Here is a 19,289-nt window from a genome sequence, read left to right on the forward strand (position 1 = left end):
TGTCCCCTAGGAACTCCAAGCCTACATACCAGGTTTTCACCTGCCCCCCATTCCCAAATCTGGATGTGCAGGACCATCTGTTTGAGTTGGAGAGCTTTGTTGAGGCTTTCCTCCAACATCATTATATAACCAGCCTGTCTGGACACCTCTCTGACAACAAACGATTTGAAGTGGGGCACAAATCCAAATGTGGTGGACTTTGTTTCCCCACAACTAAATTTGGTGGCTATTCCACTATCTGAAACAGGGCTCTGAAAACGTCACCTGTGTTAGTACATGAGCTGTAAGAATGATGTGAGTCCGTCGTTTTCAGTGCCCGCATCACTTCAGCTGACAGCAGATCATTGGGTGCAATGGACTGGTTGAGCATCAGTTGAAGTTGTCTCACAGCTATACCAATGCTTGTTCTGCTGGCTTCAGCAGGCATGAAATATGTGCTGACGCTGGCAGTCTGTTGGGGGGCTTTTTAGTTTCTCTTAAAGCTTTTTCACTTTAGCATGGCTGACAGTGCCGCTTCCCTCATGTTGCCAATGTCAAACGTTCTAGTGCAGAGCCTGCATCCAGTGCTGCTGGGGACTCCCTCTTTCTTGAGCCAAGTTTTTATTTATGTTTGACAGCCATACAGTATTAAACACACTTTCCAGGCATTTTTGTGGATAAGCGCATGCTAACGTTACTCACTCAGACAACTAGCTGCATACACCAATGTGTATCACGTGATACGAGGTGAAGTTTCAACGATCATGGAGATGCAGTTTGTGACAGGTGACTAGTGTTGATTGACACCCACTGCATAATGTACATGTTTTGGGATTTATAAGCAGTGTACAGTGTATACATTAAACATTGAAAAGTTTTCCAAAACATTATTTTAAATACAAATTTTTCTGGGCCTGGGGTACAGTTTTCTAATTTCATAACTTTTGCAGAAATTTCATGACCATGAGAACCCTTATCTAGAAGAAATGACGGACTTAATGAGTAAGCTATGAGAAGGTGATAGCACAACATAGACAACGTATTTTCAGCTCTATTGTGAAGAAACTGAGTGTTTGTAACATACTGAACATACAAATCAAATAAGTGGATTAAGTTTTGATTTTGGTACAATTATATTAGCCTTCACCATTGTAATCCATTAGAACTACTTTGAAACTATGTTGATTACAGCTGTTGTCCTCTATTAAGGATAACCCAGTTATATGTTGCACACATATATTAAATATGAACTCTGCATTATTTTAACTTTTCCTAGTTTTGTACAGCTAAAACCACCTGCTGTTTGTAACGTGCATGCAGGTGGAAGTCACCATCTCCTCTGTCTTCATGATTGATCTTTTCACATCCATCTAAATGTTTTGTTGCTTTCAAAAAACTTTTTAAATAATTTCTCTGAAATTATCTGGAAAAACACACACAAGTTATTCCCACTTACTCTACTAACTATAAGTATCTATAATGAGTAATCATAGCAACAGGTATGCAGTCAAAACCTAAAGTAGTCCTTCAGTGCCTCAGTATTTGCCTTTGTATCAGATCATCTCACATCTCGTTCACTATTCACTAAGGTGACCAGATTTCTGAAATGAAAATCGGGGACATTTTCAATGCGGCAGTGAAAAATCATTAAATATTATCATTATGAAATTAAAAATGGGAACAAGTACTTTTCATGTATTTTAACCAGCTTTTATTACACAAAAGGACCAGGTTAATAAATCAAAATATCAGCACCCACAAATATCATGTATCAGTAGCGCACAGCAGTGTCAAAAACACAAATATAGAATAATACATGAGAAAAAACATCCCTCTTCCAAAGTTAAGTGTCATGTGCAAAGACAGCTGCCAGACCAGTAGCTAGTAAATATCATCAAGATGTAATTAATAGTAATTACCAAGTCAAAACATATAAAAAGATGTAAGTGGATCACATAATGTGTGCCACTGGAAACTGTGGGCCTGGCCCAAATAGTACAAAAAAGTCACAACAAGAAAATACATCTCTAGTAAGAAGGCAGGGATGTCCTGTGTCACCATATTTATTTTTGATATGTGCTCAGTTGCTCTCTGACTTCATCAAGCAGAGCCCCATCAAAGGGATATCCATAGCAGGCAAGGAAATCATCATTAGTCAACTAGCAGATGACACTTCCTTATTTTTAAAAAATGCCTCACAAATTTCTGTTGCTATTAACCGAATTTCAGCTTTTTCCAGTGCATCCGGACTTCACCTGAATTTAAGTAAGTGTGAACTGTTACCACTTAAAAACTATACTCTTTCATCTATCTCCAATATACCTGTAAAAGAGTCCGTCACCTATTTGGGAATCACCATCAACAAAAACACAAGTAACAGATGCTCTCTGAATTTTACCCACATTATAGAAAAAACACAGAAAAAATTCAACTCGTGGTTTCAGAGAGATCTGTCCCTTCAGGGCAGAATTCTTTTATCTAAAGCAGAGGGCTTATCCCGGCTTACATACACAGCAATATCTCTGGAAGTAAATAAACAGACCACTACTGCCATTGACAAAATTCTTTATAACTTTGTGTGGAAAAACAAAATCCATTACATTAAAAAATCAAGTTTAATGAACTCATATGAGAATGGAGGTTTTAATTTTTTAGATTTCTCCACTCTTAATAACACATTCAAAATCAACTGGATCAAACAATTCATCAGAAACCCAACTTCAATCTGGAACTTCATTCCCAACTATATATTTTCCAAAGTCGGTGGCCATAATTTTCTGTTACTCTGTACCTACAATATTGAAAAACTTCCCATAAAACTAGCCAACTTTCATAAACAGATACTTCTTTCCTGGTTTTTGATTTATAAACATAACTTCACCCCCCACAGATATTATATTTGGAATAACAGGGACATACAATATAAACACAAATCACTTTTTCTAGAGAACTGGTTCACCCACGGCATTATTTTGGTTAGTCAGATTTTCAATTCTAACGACACACTATTATCATATTCAGAATTTCTAAACAAATATACACTTCCTATTCCTCCGAAAGAATATGCAATAGTATGTGATGCGATACCCTCTGGTGTGATTATGTTACTAAAAAATGTTTTGTTACCTGAGTCTGACCCCTTACCTCTGGAGCCTGTACAGACTGAAGTTGGTCGAATCTGCTTCTCAGCAAAAAACAACCGTACTGTACGTGCATTATTTCAAAAAGAAAACATCAGTACCCCCAATGTTGTCTCATACTGGAATAATTTATTCACAAACCTGATCTGTAAAAACATATGGTCCCTCCCCTACAAATATTTTATCACAAATAAAATCAAAGAAGTATCCCTTAAACTAATCCATCGTATCTATCCCTCCAATTTATTTATGCAAAGATATAAAAAAGACATTAATGAACTCTGCTCATTCTGTAAACAGGCTCCAGAAGAATTTCAACATCTTTTCTGGTCATGTCCTCATCTGCAATCCTTTTGGAAAAATGTAACTACCTTTATCCGTCAGCATTTCGACAAAAACTTTGCTTTGGACTATAAAAATGTATTGTTTGGTTTCTTTTCAGTCACGGCTTCCCAATTAAACCAATATTATATAATCAATTTGATATTATTCTTAGCCAAAGCTCATATTCACAACCGCAAATTTACAAATCAAATACTTTGCACTCACCGTTTCAGAAACAAAATCAAACAATACATCAACCTAATTAGTCAATCTGAAAATAAGAAAGCCATCAAGACCATATCACTATTTTCTCTGTTTCCACGTTTTTGAATAGACCTCTGTTTGCCTAACATAAAATGTACTTATCCTTTGTCTTCTCCTGCCTGTCATGATACTATGTAACTGAACCTGTTGACAGTATTCCATTTTTTATCTGTAACCCCCTCATCCCTCATTTCACAATGTACATCCCAACTAACAAATCTTCAATAAAAAATAAAAATAAAAAAAAAAAGGAAGCGAATAGTATCGGATCTGAGCAGCGCCATCTTGAAAATTTCAGGTGCATGCTGGGTAAAAAAAAACGGATTCTACTTATATGGGCATCAGGAGGAACACGAGGCGCCCTCCTGAACCTGTGAACCAATCAACCTGTCAATCACAACGTAGCCACGCCCTAATGCATACCCTCCTTTATCGTCAAATATAAAATCAGGGAGGCCAACATTTCACAAATGAACATCATACTGCATTGAAGAAGGCTTTAAACTAGCGATTGAGACCATATACACATTTTGAAAACGTTTACTGAGTTTATAAATCAAGTGAGAAGTTGGTGAATTCTCCATTGACTTGTATAGAGACGGAAGTCCTTTTGACACCAAAACGGTCTCCCCCTGGTGGCCTTTTGATAGAATGCAGTTTTAAGTTACTTCCTCGTTCGCATCATTTCAGAGGACCCGAACTCCCCGCCTGGTTTGGACGAGAGGGTGCAGCTGACCCTGACGCTAGCTATTAGCTTGCTAGCACAAAAAGTACATCCTATTGTCTTTTCCTAACCACTTTTCCTTGATAACACGTCACGAGATCAAGTAGCCTACAGATGTGATGGAGAATTCATGGGGACATAGGAAAAGATCCTACAGCACTTTCTAATAAACTGTGATAATGCTAATGCTAATTTTCGCTAGCAAAAACAATTTAAACAAAATATACTTACCAGGGGTAAAAAACTTGGGACAAAACATCTGACTCCTTGGAGAATCATTGATTACCACCAAAATGTTATGATTAACTTTCACAGACTGAAAACACACTGAAATGGAGAACGCTAAGGCTACACGTTTACTCTGTACGTTGTCGCTGTGTCAATCCCATCATAGTCACGCACTAAAGTATATGTTAACCATATTTATCGTCAATTTTAAATGAAGTGGGCTCCATATTTACAAAATGAACATCATGCTGTATTGGAGTAGACTTGAAACTGGCAATTAAGACCATAAACTCTCTTGGAAAGTTACTGAGGTAATAAATCAAGTGAGAATTAAGGTAAGGTAAGCCTACAGACAGACATTAATGCACTTAAAAAAAGAAAAGTAGTCTATATATTTTTATAGTCTTATTAAAAATATATTTTTAAATGAAGTGCTTTTAACAAATACATTACAAATTAAGTTATGTTATCTTATCAAAATGCTTTACAAAAATGTACTTTCAATACACTTTCATTGTATTCGTACGCTTTTACTAATGACATATTATGGAGACACACCAAAAAGTACACTGTTACTAAGCTTCAAATGTACTTGTTTGAACTTTTAACACACTTTTTATGCTAAAATTTAAATATAGAACAATTTACTCATCTTTCACTTGTGGCTGGTTCACACAGTGGACATGGACCAGTTTTGTCTCATGTGCTGTTTCTCAGAAGCAGCCTGCAGACATTCTGGAGACAATTTTAGAACATAAATCAACAAAAACAAGTTGATAAGTTGATACATACAGCGGTTTATTACACAATATAAGAAATGTATTGTCATTGAGTACATATAAAGAAGGCCCAGTAAAATACAAAAACTGCGAATGTTTCTACTGTGTCTGACAGTGAGAGCTCCATTATATCAATTTTTCTTAAGAACATGAAAACATTGACTTGCCTTGAGTACAAGCAGCAGCATTGTGGTACCTTCTTAAAACAAAAGTAAAAACACATCGGATGCAAGAAACTTCTGAAGGAACACACTGTTCAACTGTGAGACAGCAATGCTTAGGAAACCTTTTTCTTACATAACATTCTCAACCACCTTGTTCAACCCTTCAAATGTTTACTAAATGCTGTATAATGCTCCTTTAAGACATGTTAGTCAGACTGAGGGTTATGGCAACATGACATATTTCTCTTAATGACACTTGAACCTTTGATCAGCCCTAGTAAGTAAGCAGCAGTTAAGCACGACTCACAAGCATCTTTTATTGCTTTATTATTTCAAGGTCTCCATCGGCATGGTTGGCATTCAGCAAATTTCCTGTGGAAAGTTCTGCACCCCTTGCTGGAATGTAACCACACATGTCCACTAACATGAGTCTGCAGCTAACACACGCAAACAACTAGGTAGAACATGAAACAGTAATGTAATAAGCTTTGGTGTTTATTGTACATGCTTTAGCATTCCACATATTGCAGTTTTTATGAATGTTAAAGGCCAGTGTGCATCTGTTGTCTCCTCTCCGTGCTGCTCATCTCTCCTCTTGCAGAAGCTGAAGTCTGTCTTCTCCCAAGTAAGGGCTGCTGTGTCCAGTATCAATACCCTCGCAATCATTTGTGAAAAATACCATGTCCTGTCAAGTACACAAAGACATGATGTGATCAAGCCATTCTCGAGCTCAAAAACAAGGATCTCAAGGTCTAACACGCTGCAAATGTTCCTCACCCGATAACAAATTCTTGTGATGATCGTGTGCAAGTTCTGGACTTTGCGTTTCAGCAGCACCATTCGGGGACGCTCTCTGCATTCCTGGCTGGGATGGTTCAGCAGCAAGTAGAGAAGGTCACGGAGCTTGGTTGTGACGCATGAGTTCTAGAGAGATAAAGCCACAAGTGTGTACTACTGTGTGTGTCAATCAGTGATTCCTCATCAGTGATTTTGTTTTTGCCTGACAATACAGACTGTACTAACACCCAGTAAATGTAAACTCACTTGGTTTTCTTTTGTTCTTAAATATTAAATTCATTCTAATTTCACAAACCCTCAAACTTATAAACAACAGGGCATGGATGCATCAGATAAGATTTTGTCACATCTAATATCTGTCTGGAATGAATAAGTAAAAATGATTGTAAGTGAAAAAGAGAAAAATGTAACAATTTCCAGTTTCCATTACTTTCAATAAAACCCATTTCCAACACACCTGTGTCTCCCACACTTTTTGCATAGCACTGATGTTATAGACTTACATGCACATCAATGAAGATCGTTGGTAGGACCTCAGCACACGTTTTCTGCCAATACAACAAACATTATCGTTAGGATTCACAAAACTTGAAAATAAACAGCTTTTTCCTGCAAAAGACGACAATGCAATAAAGGAGGGAGCTCTTACCGTGCGATGGTAGTTGTGTATTTTATCCAGCAGATCCATCACTTCTTTACCCAGGCCAAGCGCTCTGGAGTAGCAGGTCGGAGGTGCGCACTCCGACAGCCACACAAAGCTGAGGAAACACACGAGTCCCAGCCTCATGTCGGATAACTGTGCTGACGCTGCTCGGGACTGTTTCCAGCTGCCTGTGCAGTCAACACTGATCCAAACAGTGAAGTGGAGGGCTCGCAGCACTTTTAAGGATGGAGTGGTAGAAGGAAAAAAAAGGGAAAAAAACAGATGGACGGTGACGTGGAAGCACTGCAAAGGCTGAGCAAAAACATTTGGGCTCTGCTGCGTTTTGGAGAGTAAATCAAAGCTCTGTTCGTGCAGTGTTGGCTGTGTTATCACCTACTTGCTGTTTCAGTGAGATTCAAGAAAATGTTTTAGGCTCAGGTGGAGTTAGGAAGTTGATGTGTGTCTCCAGTGTAAACGTATGGTCCTCACATCAGACTAGAAAACCTCAGTATCTGCAGTTTTGAACATGTAAACAGTAGACTTTGGCATGGATTTTTACTACTTTTCTCTACTACAGACAGGAGTTTTATTTGTAAAGTGTAAGCTTTTCAGAACATATGTTTCTGTAGATTAGTGAATATTTATATTAAAAAATTAAAAAAGTCAATTCAAGACAAAAGCCTATGTTTCAACATCATACCACCCGTGTATGACCTTGCACATCATACTGCCTATAAAAACGAAGTACTGAGAAATGAAATAACTCTGGAAACAGTTTAAATCAGATGTCTTTACTTAAAAACAAAGCTGCACACTACATCAAACATTTGAATATAGTACAGAAAATGTTCTACTCTTTTGTGCTACATATCAAAGTTATTGGTTTATTTTGGGTTTTATCATAAATCAACAAAGTACCATCATTATGGAGATGGAAGAAAAACTGGCAATATCAAATGTCTGTAAATCTCAAGGTAGGTTTGTTGGAGCCACCGAGCTTTTCTTCAGATTAAGAAAGTTCCTCTTTCTTTTCTTCTTGGGGGCGTAGGTGCTGTCTTGTGATTCAGGTGGATCCCGAAAAACGAACAACCTTTCCCCAGTCGTGAGGCTGCCCAGTGAAGTGCTGGCAGAGAGCGCTGAGCTGTGTAATGTTTCATTCACTGCCTCTGTGACACTTTCTGCTGTAGTGCCACTGCGTTGCTGTGTCACTGTGCTTTCAGTCGTGGTTGATTTATAAATAGACGGTTGTGCTTTAGTAAAACTGTCCTCCTTTCCTTTCTCTTCTACCAGCAGTGGTGCAACATCTCTTGTAACTGAGAGGCGGGAACTTGGGAGCAGTTTTTCCATCAGATTTTGCCTCTTTTCCTGGAGTCTGTGAGAAGTGGAGGACAAAGGAGCTGTTGTTAGTGGGACTGGACTGTTAAGTGCTTACCTCATGCATGCAGTCACTGCAGCCCAGCTATTAAAGTCCTCCGATGATGAAAGGCATATTTCACTTCAATAAAAGGATTTGTCTATGATGACTGCTGAACTACAAATTAGTCTTGATGATAGTGAAACATCAAGTTTTAATACAGCAGCTGGCAGCAAAACACAGAAATGTGTTGAACTTACCTCTGCCTGTCCAAAGAGCAGCTTGGCATATTTGACATACTTTTATGCACCACATCTTCTCTCAGTTTGACAGGTAGAAGTCGATTAGACCCCCCGGCACACCTGGTCAGAAAGTTATCATCATATTATGAAACTGACAACTGCAATCCAACTTCTGTAGACTTTACTTTAACTAACAATGGTCATTGATACCTAACCATCTGAAAAACAAAGTAAAAACTGCACTGCTTCTTTACATTTTATTGCATTCAGGGTATTTCAGGTTCTACTGGTGTTTGATTAGTTACATGTTGAGAATATGCCACAGAAACCATTTCAGAGCACACTTTTAAACAGTGTACTGTGGTGAATGATCAAACTGTAAGATAACAGGGAGGACAAACTGAGAAAGGCCAGGGATAAATTCAACAGCAATGAGTTAAATTAGTTAAACTAACTAACATGGACCATTTTCACCAACAAGGCAGTTTGATCAGGTCAGGTAAGAAATAAACCTTCGGTCCATTTCAGCTTCCTTTAATCATTTCTTGTGTGTTTCAACACAGTCCTTCATGTAACATAAGTATTGTTTCTGGCCTTTAATTCGGTTACTGTCATCAGACGACTGCATTGCTATAAATAAAGCGATTTGATCAAAGATCTCACACTTAACAGTGCAGTAAATGAGCCTTGGCTGGTCAGATCCAAGATGTTCTCAAATTATAATGTTAGTTCCACATTTAGGGCATTTGAGTTTCACATCCCACTATTTATTTAAATTCACATTAAAAAGATCTTAGGCTGTTTTCAGTAATGGGTAAACTTGAATCAACAAACAAAACAGCAGAAACAAAAAAACTAGAAAAGAAAAGAAAAACACATGTCTTGCAGATTGTTCCAAACTTCTCTTGTCGTGTGGCCAGACAGCTCAGATCCAATGAGACTTCATGCATGAGACATTCATTATTCATCAGTAATGAAATCCAAACTTAGCAGGGGCCAGACGTGAATGTTCCAGCGTATCATGAAGAGAGGGAAATTAAATGAGGAGTCAAATAATTTATCTCTTCCTCTTGGCTCAGGTAAAATGAACCCTGTGGAACTGCGTTCAAACAGTATTTTTGTTATTTAAATCTAAAACATTGCTTGGAGATGGCAGTGTTTCAGCCAGCCGCTGTGGCAATGCTGCCTTTATTTAATCAGTGACTTCATTAAAAACTACTTTCTCTGGGCGCCCTGGTGACCTCATGGTTAAGGCACATACCACTTAACCATAATGTCCACGGTTCTCCGAGTTGGAGAACCCCCCCCCCCCTCTAGTTTCCTGTCATAAAGCCTGAAAAAAGTCATCTGAAAAACAAAACAAAACACTACTATCTTAAACCACAGAGCTAAAACTGCTGAGACTCTGGCCTCCTCATAAGTTTATCCAAGTTGTTCTTTTCTTTTCCTGATAAAAGGAAAAAAATAACACAAACTAAGAGACCAGTGAAAGACAAAAGCTTTTGTTGGCACATGCAAAATGTACAATTTGCCAGAGCCAGACAGATTTCAAATTAAGATAAATTATTTGATCAAATGCTCCAATGACCACCTGCCCTGTTTTCAGTAAAAGAGTGGTGTTTGCAACAATAAATATCCCACGGTTTCTTGTCTAACTGGTACAAAATGACCTAAATAAGTATTGAGTTTCCTGACATAAACAATTTTTAAAAATACAACTATGACCAGGACTTTAAAAGTAGAAAAGCCATGACACCTTTTGCAGACAGCTAAATCCTGATTTAACTTTAAACTGTTGATAAAATAAAGGCTCCACTGTCCATTTTGGGGTTCAAATGTTTCTAAGTGTTAGATTCTAAGGTCAGTGGCTCGGCATACAAATACTTAACCAAAAGAAATGTAATTAATTTTCTGACAGCAATGAACAAAGCAAATTGTTAGATATACAGATTTTTTAGACAGAAAACTGGACTTTTACAAGATGAGTCACTGCTAAACTACAATAGAGATACATTTTTATATTATTACACTTAAAAGTAATGGTCACCTCTCATGAGTCAAATATATTAATCAAATGTGATGCTACTATATATATTAGATGTATAAAATTCTAACTCTCGACATTAAAACTAGTGTTTCCCAGTAGACAGATTGTGAACCTGGTTCTTACCCTGCGTGCTCCTGCTCTGTAGATGATGAAATGGGGTGCTGTTTGGGGCAGAGGGCATCAGTGACGGAAAGGAGCTCACTTTCAGGCAGGGTGGGGAGGAGAAGACGCAGGGTCTCCAGGAGAACCTCAGCAGACACCTGACTCTGCTTCACCAGCTGAGATGCAAACTCCAGGTCCTGAGATAAAGAGAGGTTAACATATTAAATGTTATGGGGATTAAAATGAAACAGGAGTGAGGCATAATGACATCTGAAGTACAGATTTCTTCTACTAGCATTCACACAGAAGTGTGGATAGGTTTGCCCTGCATTTTCCCATGTCATTTATATTTTTATAATAAAAGGTAAAAACATAGGAAAAAGTCAGACCTGGTCACAGTTCGCATAAAGTCTCTTGAGCTCCATTTGTTCTTTCAAATATTCCGTGGCTTGGCTGTTGGCAGTCGTCTCTTGTAACCTAAAAAACACCAGAGAGTTTCGACACATCAATGGTCTGTGTCAACCTTAAGTCTTTACAAAATTCCTCATTGCTCCCGAGATCAAAACTGACATAACAGCCCACCTCTCAGCTAACAGTGTGATGACCTGATCACACTTGTAGAGTGCCTCCTGGAGGATGAACATCATCCTGCAATCCTGCCTTAGCTGAAACAGCCTCTCCTCCTCTCCACCTTCCTCTCCTTCATCGGAGTCGTCTTGGTTTGTTTGATTTGCCTTGACTCTGAGAGGAGACATTTCCAGGCTGTCGAAATCAGTCCTCTCCTTATGAAGCTGTTGTTCCGCTTCATCTAGGCCCTGAAGAAAAGAGTCAAATTAACACTTAAACATTAAACATTAAAAATCTGCAAGTTCAATGAGAAAGTAAATACCTCAGAAGAAACATAAGAATGGAAATTATAGTTTTCTGAGAATTAAATATTAGTTTGAACCTTAAAAGGTACACTATGCAGGATTTTCCTGACAAACAATGTATAGAGTCACACACAAATAATCCCTCTTAATCATCACTTTTGACCCACTACAAGTGTGTGGCAGCCCAAAAAACATTCTGCAATGCAACAGCACAGAGGTTAACTCCTACCAAGCAGTGGCTCTGTATACTTTGGGCCATGTCTTGTCTCTCAAGGCTCTTTCTCTCTCTGAGTTGATGAATGAGCAGACTGTGCAGGGTGAGCATGGCTCTGGAGGTCTCCAAGACCTTAGTCCTCCTCTCAGCCTTCTGGTAGTGGATGGTAGCCATCTGCATCGCCAAACTGTCCGCCTGAGAACGCAGATCATCCTCTCTCTCCTTCCCCATCTCCTCCATCACCTGCCAAATTTACAATGGATGAGTTTTAGTCATCTTGTATGAAGTCAAACCACACTGTATGCCATCCAGGCATTGAAATTAAACGCAATTTAATTTAGATGCATTTATTTTGAGGATTATGGCTTCTGCTACTGTATGAGCTTAGTGGAAGGGTTAGATATAGTATAAAATAAATACATTGGTAGACGGTAGTGACAATTGAACCTTCCGTCCTTCTTTCCCTCTGTCCTTTACCTTCTTCATTACACCATTCTCCATCTCCTTCTCCTTCTCAAACAGTTGAATCCTGTCCTTGAGCTTTTTCTGGAAATGGAGCAGGTCAGATGTGTCTGTTTTCTGTCTGGCCTCGCTGGTTTTTCCCTTGGATTGTGGTTTTATCTGCAAAAACCATAATGTCCATAAGGTGGTTGGGAAAGGACTCCAAGCGTGCTGTTATGATGTGATTAGAAATAAAACCACTCTGTGGAGCCCTTTATTATTTCTGAATAATAATGTACACTCATCCAGCTGCTGACTGCAGTGTGGTTTGCACTGGCAGCCACCATTCACCACTTCTCATTTGAGAAACGTTAAATGCTCCATTATCTCTTGCTGTAACTTAGTTCCTTGGGGTTCATGTTGAGTTACCTTGAGAATTGTCTCGTGAGGATATTTAAAACAAAAGCATCATCATCAAATCACAAGGAAAACTGAGTGGGTTTCCATAGAGACATCCTTGTATAAAACGACAAGGCAGAAGTACAGAAAAATTCAAATGCTGTCAACTGACTCCAATGACAACTCTAATATGTAATCATACTACAAATATACATAAAGTATGTGGGTCTTAAAAATGGGGGAGCTGCTTGTTCTCATTACCATGCCCAGTTCAATAACACTTACATGTCTTAAATTATTGGACAAATCAAGGTAAATAATACTTCACAGGACCATTAGCAGTCTGCCTGGGGCTTTTAGAACATAAACTAAATTCAATAATATGTCATTATATGTTCACCATATGTTGCTCGCTGTCTTTTCTCCAAGCTGCCAGGGCGGTGTGGAGTTTGGTTCTGGAGATGGCGTGAGGCAGCACCAAGCAGCGGTCCATCACAGACAGACACTTCTGAAACTCCAGTTTCATCCTCAGCCTGTCATCCTCAGACAGGGTCAGCTGGGACGAGCACAAACACCTGAGAGCAGACACAGACAAAGAAGGCAATCACTTGAATGGCTATGTTGAAGCACATACAACTTAATTTATACTATATCCCCTGGAAAAAAATGCATCATTATACAATATCACTGACCTGAAGAAAGCTCTGCAGTGATCCCTGAGCTGCCTCTGCTCCTGCAGCTCTTTCTCCATGGCATCCTGCAGAGCCTCCCTGGTGCAGCTGAGGGTATGTAAGGCAGCCTTGCCTTCCTGGTGCAGCCTCTCCTGGCCCTGCAGGAGAGCACTTGCTCCTTGTCCCTGAGACTGCCCTGATGCTGCCTCTGGTTCCACCTGCAGCAGGGAGCGTTGCATCCCTGGAGGAGAGAGTGTAAGCAGGGTTTGGGTCGCAGAAGGCTGGATGGCTTTGAGCTCTGCTATGGCACCCTGGATCACACGCATGGTCATCTATAGAAAAGGTATCAAGGATCAAGACAGGGAGTGAACTCAATGAAGCTCAACTCTATCATTTTGTGTGTATTTTTATGTTTCTTTCAAGAAGATTCGCTCAATAATTGTAAGTGAATGTGTGTGAGCACCTTGCGGATGTCAGCGGCAGCTTCCTCATCTAGATTGTTGATAAGCTCAGCTAGCTCCAAGTTGTGAGCCATCAGTAAGTTCTGCCAACAGTGTAGGTGTTGGGCTACCTCTATCCCTTCCTCCAGACCCTTAGACAGATCTGACAGATCCTTCTGTCTTTGCTTGTGGACCCTCAGCTGGAGAGGGTAGAAACAGGATTTTAAGCGAGGAATGAAATGAGCAACATGTTTTGTGGTATGAGTCCACAATGGAATAAAACCCCAAATACACTCCTCACCAACTCAGAGATGAGCTCCCTCCTCTTCTTAATCAGTCCACAGCGCATGGCTCTCCTCTCTTGGCTCAGTGCCTCATCCAGTCTCTGCCTCACCATCACCTGCTCTTTCTTGGCTTTGTCCTGCAGCTGGTCTATCTGCTCAGCAGACACTGCACTCCCTCTGGTGGAGAAGACATGTCAAGTTAAAAAAAAAGCTATAGTCTAGCTTACTTATTTTGCATGAGCTTAGAACTCTAGGTTGAACTGTAAACAAAACTCAAGCTTACTTGGTCACCTTTGCAGTCTATAAATGTAGTATAATGTAATAGTGCAACCAGGTACACCCGGCAGATTGTGTTGAAGCACTGGTAACTACTATAGGCACTAACCTCCTGATGTGAGTGAACCAGCTGTCCAAATTGCAGGAAGTGGTGGAGAAGGTGTCAGAAATCAGACTATTAAGGCTGTGCAGGCTATGTACCAGGAACTTCCTCTGTGCATGTCTTTCAGCTAGCACATAGCGCTGATTGGCAAGGACCACATCCAGCACCTCCTCTAGCTGATCCTGGTCAGAAAAGAGAAAGAAATGGCAAAATATGCACTCCTTGATTTACGGTATCTGCCAATTTTAACATCTACAATTTTTTTTAAGATTAAGAAAATAAACAGAATACATACATAATTATGTCTTATCTACTTTATTTACTGAGCATGACATTTAAATAGCCAATTCTAACATCCCACATCTATAAATCTACTTTGGTTGCTTACCTGATAGGCAAAGTAACTGTGCTGAAGACTCTTGGCTGTGCTCTTCTCCAACTCGCCCATCCTTGTGGCCTCCTCCAGTTCTTCAGAGAAGATCTTGTGTAGTTCCACCCGGCGCCACTCAATAATCTGCCTCTGGACCTTCGCTGAGGCTTCTTCATGTCGGACCAACAGGATGCGCTGGAGCTGACTCTGGCTCAGCTTGTGCAGCTTCTCCAGGAGGACACTGCACTGGAGGAGTTCCTGGTAACATACAAAAATGGGATTTAGTTTAGTGAGAGCATGTCATAAAAAGTAATAAACCAAAAGTATTCTACAAGCTAGAAAATCCTAATTATCACAATCAAGAATTTTATAACAATGAAATCTATTAACAGTATAAAAGTGGTGGATCGACCTGTTGATCTGCATGTTGACACAGCAGCTCTGCCTGGGCCTTCTCAGCAGCTTCCCTGCAGTGCTCTGCTTCCATCTCTTCCCGAGTCTCCAGGTTACACTGGCCAGCCAGGGCCGCCATGCGGGCCCCTCGCTCCTCCTTCAGCCGACCCTCCATGCCCAGCAGCTGTCCGTGGAGCACACTGAGCAGCCTTTGTTGGGCCTGGGCACTGGCCTGGCCCCGAGACCGCAAGCCACCCAACAATGAGGACATCACGTCCTTGTAGATCTGAATCCGTGTGGCTTCCAGGTTATTGGTGGCACGCAGCAGTGTAGACATTTCAAGGCTTAATATGTAGAGTTAGCAGAGAAAGATAGTGAGATATTTATGGTACTATGGCACTAATGGCACTATAGTCTGTAACTGAACTAGATTTTATAGTGAATACTCATTTGGGCGGAACCCATTCATATATTTAAAAATGTATTTCCCTTGTTAGTGTTTTTTTTTTTTTTTAACAATTAATGCCTTATTAAATTAGATTAAAAATATAAAGAAGTATGTAATTCCCCCTTGACTGGTCTACTAACTTCTCCAAAGCCTGGTACATGTTCTGCGGATCCTCCAGCACCATGGTGTCTACCATCTTGTCTTCAAATGCTGCCTCATCTTTGATAGTTTCACTCATGTTGCAGTCTGCATACTCTGGGTCTGAATCACCTCTGTTTCTCTGAGTCAAGGAAATATAATGTGTAAACAAACAAAACTAAGCAAATTTTGAAACGAACAATGACCAGCCAATTTTTAACAAAGTAACAAACACAAATAAATACCCTGTACAATAGATTTAGATTTTTTAATGTGTGATACCATGTGCTGTAGAAGGCTCAGTCTGGTTCTGAGACCTATCAGGTTCATGGCCAGAAACCCCAGCGACAACAGCACCAAAGTTACAAAGAACCCACCGACAAATCCAGCAAAATGCATACCATGGTTAGGATAAATCTACAACAGAAACATCATCAAAATTGAAAGCATTAGAGGAGTACACATACAATTACGTGTACACTACAGGTGTATGTCAGGTGCTTACAACTTACCCTATCAGTTGAATTCACCCTCAGTGTTAGATTAGCTGTTAATGGGCCAAACATGCTGACATCATTCTATGGGATTGAGTTAACAATGAGAACAGAGAAAATGATCTTATCAGACTGTAATTCTAAAAACAGAGATGGTTTTTGGTTCAATGCAATTGTCACTTTGGGAGATTGCTTTTCAAGTTGAAGACAGCTGAAATGAATCGGCCTACCTGTGAGGCGTTAGAAAAGGTGAGATAAGCTGGAAGGTTCAAGACTTCGCTCTTATGACTCCTTATGTGTGCTGTATAATTGTAAATTATGTGGGATCCAGCTGAAAAGGTAATATCAGTATTATGTTATTATTGAAGATGCAACATGCACAAAATATTTGAACTCAACTCAAGTTAAAACAAGACGATGTTAAAAATCCTCTTTTTAAAAAATCCTGACTTACCAGCCAGTGAATCAATGGCAAACGTCTGGTAGCCTCTTTCCACAACCTTGCCTTCAGTTTTCACCGGCACTATTCCAGATATGGAGTCCCGGATAGCCACCTGAGACAGGTTGGTGCCACCTACTGGGCCCATGTTTTTAATCAGCAGGAAGAATGTCAGCTGAGGAGGATCGGTGTCAAGCTTCGCCTGAGGCACACATGATTGAAAAGGAGAAGTAAGAATCACTGGGTGTTTGCTCTTAAATGTTTTGTAATGTTCATTTGGGGATTAGATGTGGTCATGCATCTAGCTAAGTGCTAATTGAAATTATTATACTGACATACCTCTGCACACTTAGAAAATTTGACCCCAAATGCAGATGGAGGCGCCACACTCTGAACCTGTAGAAACATGCAACACAGTATAATAAGTTACTTTAAAGTTGATAATCTTTCTTTGGTTGGTGTGCAGTAATTTTATGAAGAAGTATTTGGAAGGGATGTAAAATGCTGTAGACATGCAAGATTTTCACATAATTTAATGTCCATTTTACTTTATGAATGCTGATTCAACATACATTCACTTCACAAAAACCTTTTTTAAATGTTAACAGTCAGTCACCTGCAGGAGTGTTGTACAGAGGGAAAGTCTATATTATAGAGCTATAGACATCTTACTTAATAATTACCAATTTAATATTAAGAATAGTTTACATAGGTAGTAATAAAGCAGAAACACACCTGAGGTAGAGTGTGGCCGGGGTTGTATCTGGTGAGTGTGCTTCTGCGGCCCCGAAAGCGTAAGGTGTTTGAAATGTATTTAAATGGAGTGAAAAAGGAGTGTCCCCATGGGCCAGCAGGGGCTGAAGAAGAGAGAGGCCCCTCTGCAGTAAGCACCATGGGCTCATAGTATGTTTCCATTGTACCTGTCAGGAATATAGAGGACATTTTAACAACTTTGGTTAAGCACAATTACAGAGGCTAAAATTGACAATCAATGCGCATAAATACATAATAAGGTTGCACATGGAATTTGACATTTCCACTAGGGATGAGAGATTATGGCGTCTAACAATTACAAAAAAAAGATATCTGAGATAAAGCCGTTGTCGTGCCGCATCCCATTTCGCAGTGTTTTGTGTTTGTCTTGTGTTATAAATCCAGCGCACCCCTTTCCTTTACAGCTGAAGATGTTCATCCCTCGCTAAAAAGCCCAAACTCACTCTCAGCCAAGCTATATGGCATGATTAGTTCAGCTAGAGCCAAGATGACAGAAAAAGAGTCTTTGGTCAACAAGAAAGGTAAAAATCAATTGAGCTGTTGGGAAACACTATGGTTTCAATGAGTCCAACGAGCAACAAATACTGAGTGATGTCTGCACCACAAAGCAATACGACCAATTTGTTAATTATCTGAAATTCAATCACAAAAGTCGTCTATGAACAAAAAACCGAGAATTTGTTTTATTAATCTCCTGTTTTTACATTTATTGAATTTGTTAAATCATATTTAAAGTTCAAGGAAATCCACTATTAAAAACACAAATTTCTTTTAAAAGTTTAATAAATGCATGATGTTTCCAAAGCTATTGAGTGATGGTGTGAAATAATTGTGATCTCAATATTGACTACAATAATGGTGATTATGATTTTTGCCATAATGGAACACCAATACTTTATATCAACTGTAGGTCTACAGCATTGAATAAAATGCACAACTAGAGTGTATTTAACTATTATGACATTTGCTCAGGCATTTGATATGTTATTTATTTTTAGTGCATAGAAGTAAAAGGAACAGAGAAAAGAGAACAAACCATCAATTTTAAGCAGCATCTGCTCTGATTTCCCACCAGGGTCATGTTGAGTTACATGGATACTGGAGAGCCTCTGACACTGGAAAAAGAATATTCAGCATTAAAGATTTAGCAATATTACAAGCATGCATAAACAAAAACATCCCTCGAAGGTAATAAATGTCTGTTATAGGCCTGATTACATAAAGTTAATCAAAATGTTTTTAGTATCTTTAGTAGCACCTACAAACAAACAATAAACAAAAAGCATCCTCTGTGGTGACTGAATCAACAGACACTGGAGGCTTAAATTAGACCAAATCCGTGTTCCTGACATAAAAAAGTTCTGTTACTACTGATTGTTAGGCTACTCACCAAACGGTTCTCCAAGACAAGCTGTGATGGTGGTGCGGAGTACCAGGACGTAGCCTGAGAGGTACCGTTATGACAACGCTGATGTCCAGCCCCGTCCTCCACAACACCGGCATGCGTTTCACGCCGGGTGTCATCATGACACCAACGGGGATACAGAGGAGTTGGAAACCAACATGAAACCTCGGTATTCAGGAAAAAGCACCATATCGTGACAATCTCGGCGATAAAATGTACCTGAAGCATCTACTTGGTGTTCTGCTCTCACCGAGCAGAGCCGCTAGCTAACTGACTGCATTGTTTCTGATGTCGCCGCGGCTGAGAGGAAAACATTTCCATGGCTTTTCCCTGAAAAACA

General features: G+C 39.6%; 2 protein-coding genes across 2 annotated transcripts; both read right to left on the bottom strand.

Annotated features, from left to right (window-relative positions):
- Positions 1–6,185: 6,185 nt before the first annotated feature.
- Positions 6,186–7,249, bottom strand: LOC133978049 (cytokine-like protein 1). The gene is made up of 4 exons (XM_062416374.1): positions 7,050–7,249; positions 6,904–6,948; positions 6,380–6,526; positions 6,186–6,287 (listed from the first exon to the last, which is right to left on the bottom strand). Exons 1-4 carry the CDS (start codon positions 7,185–7,187, stop codon positions 6,186–6,188), a joined length of 432 nt encoding a protein of 143 aa, XP_062272358.1. The 5' UTR covers positions 7,188–7,249.
- Positions 7,250–7,920: 671 nt separating this feature from the next.
- On the bottom strand, positions 7,921–19,000 carry LOC133978204 (limbin-like). The gene is made up of 23 exons (XM_062416586.1): positions 18,935–19,000; positions 18,581–18,659; positions 17,506–17,690; positions 17,110–17,166; positions 16,786–16,972; positions 16,562–16,662; positions 16,350–16,415; positions 16,120–16,254; positions 15,840–15,979; positions 15,271–15,595; positions 14,877–15,116; positions 14,495–14,670; positions 14,127–14,286; positions 13,849–14,025; positions 13,407–13,717; positions 13,115–13,289; positions 12,352–12,495; positions 11,890–12,117; positions 11,371–11,603; positions 11,178–11,265; positions 10,810–10,985; positions 8,658–8,759; positions 7,921–8,415 (listed from the first exon to the last, which is right to left on the bottom strand). The coding sequence occupies exons 2-23, from the start codon at positions 18,597–18,599 to the stop codon at positions 8,013–8,015; spliced, it is 3,828 nt and encodes a 1,275-aa protein (XP_062272570.1). The 5' UTR covers positions 18,600–18,659; positions 18,935–19,000; the 3' UTR covers positions 7,921–8,012.
- Positions 19,001–19,289: the final 289 nt, after the last annotated feature.

The sequence above is a fragment of the Scomber scombrus genome, chromosome 3 (genome assembly GCF_963691925.1).
Source record: "Scomber scombrus chromosome 3, fScoSco1.1, whole genome shotgun sequence".
NCBI lineage: Eukaryota > Metazoa > Chordata > Actinopteri > Scombriformes > Scombridae > Scomber > Scomber scombrus.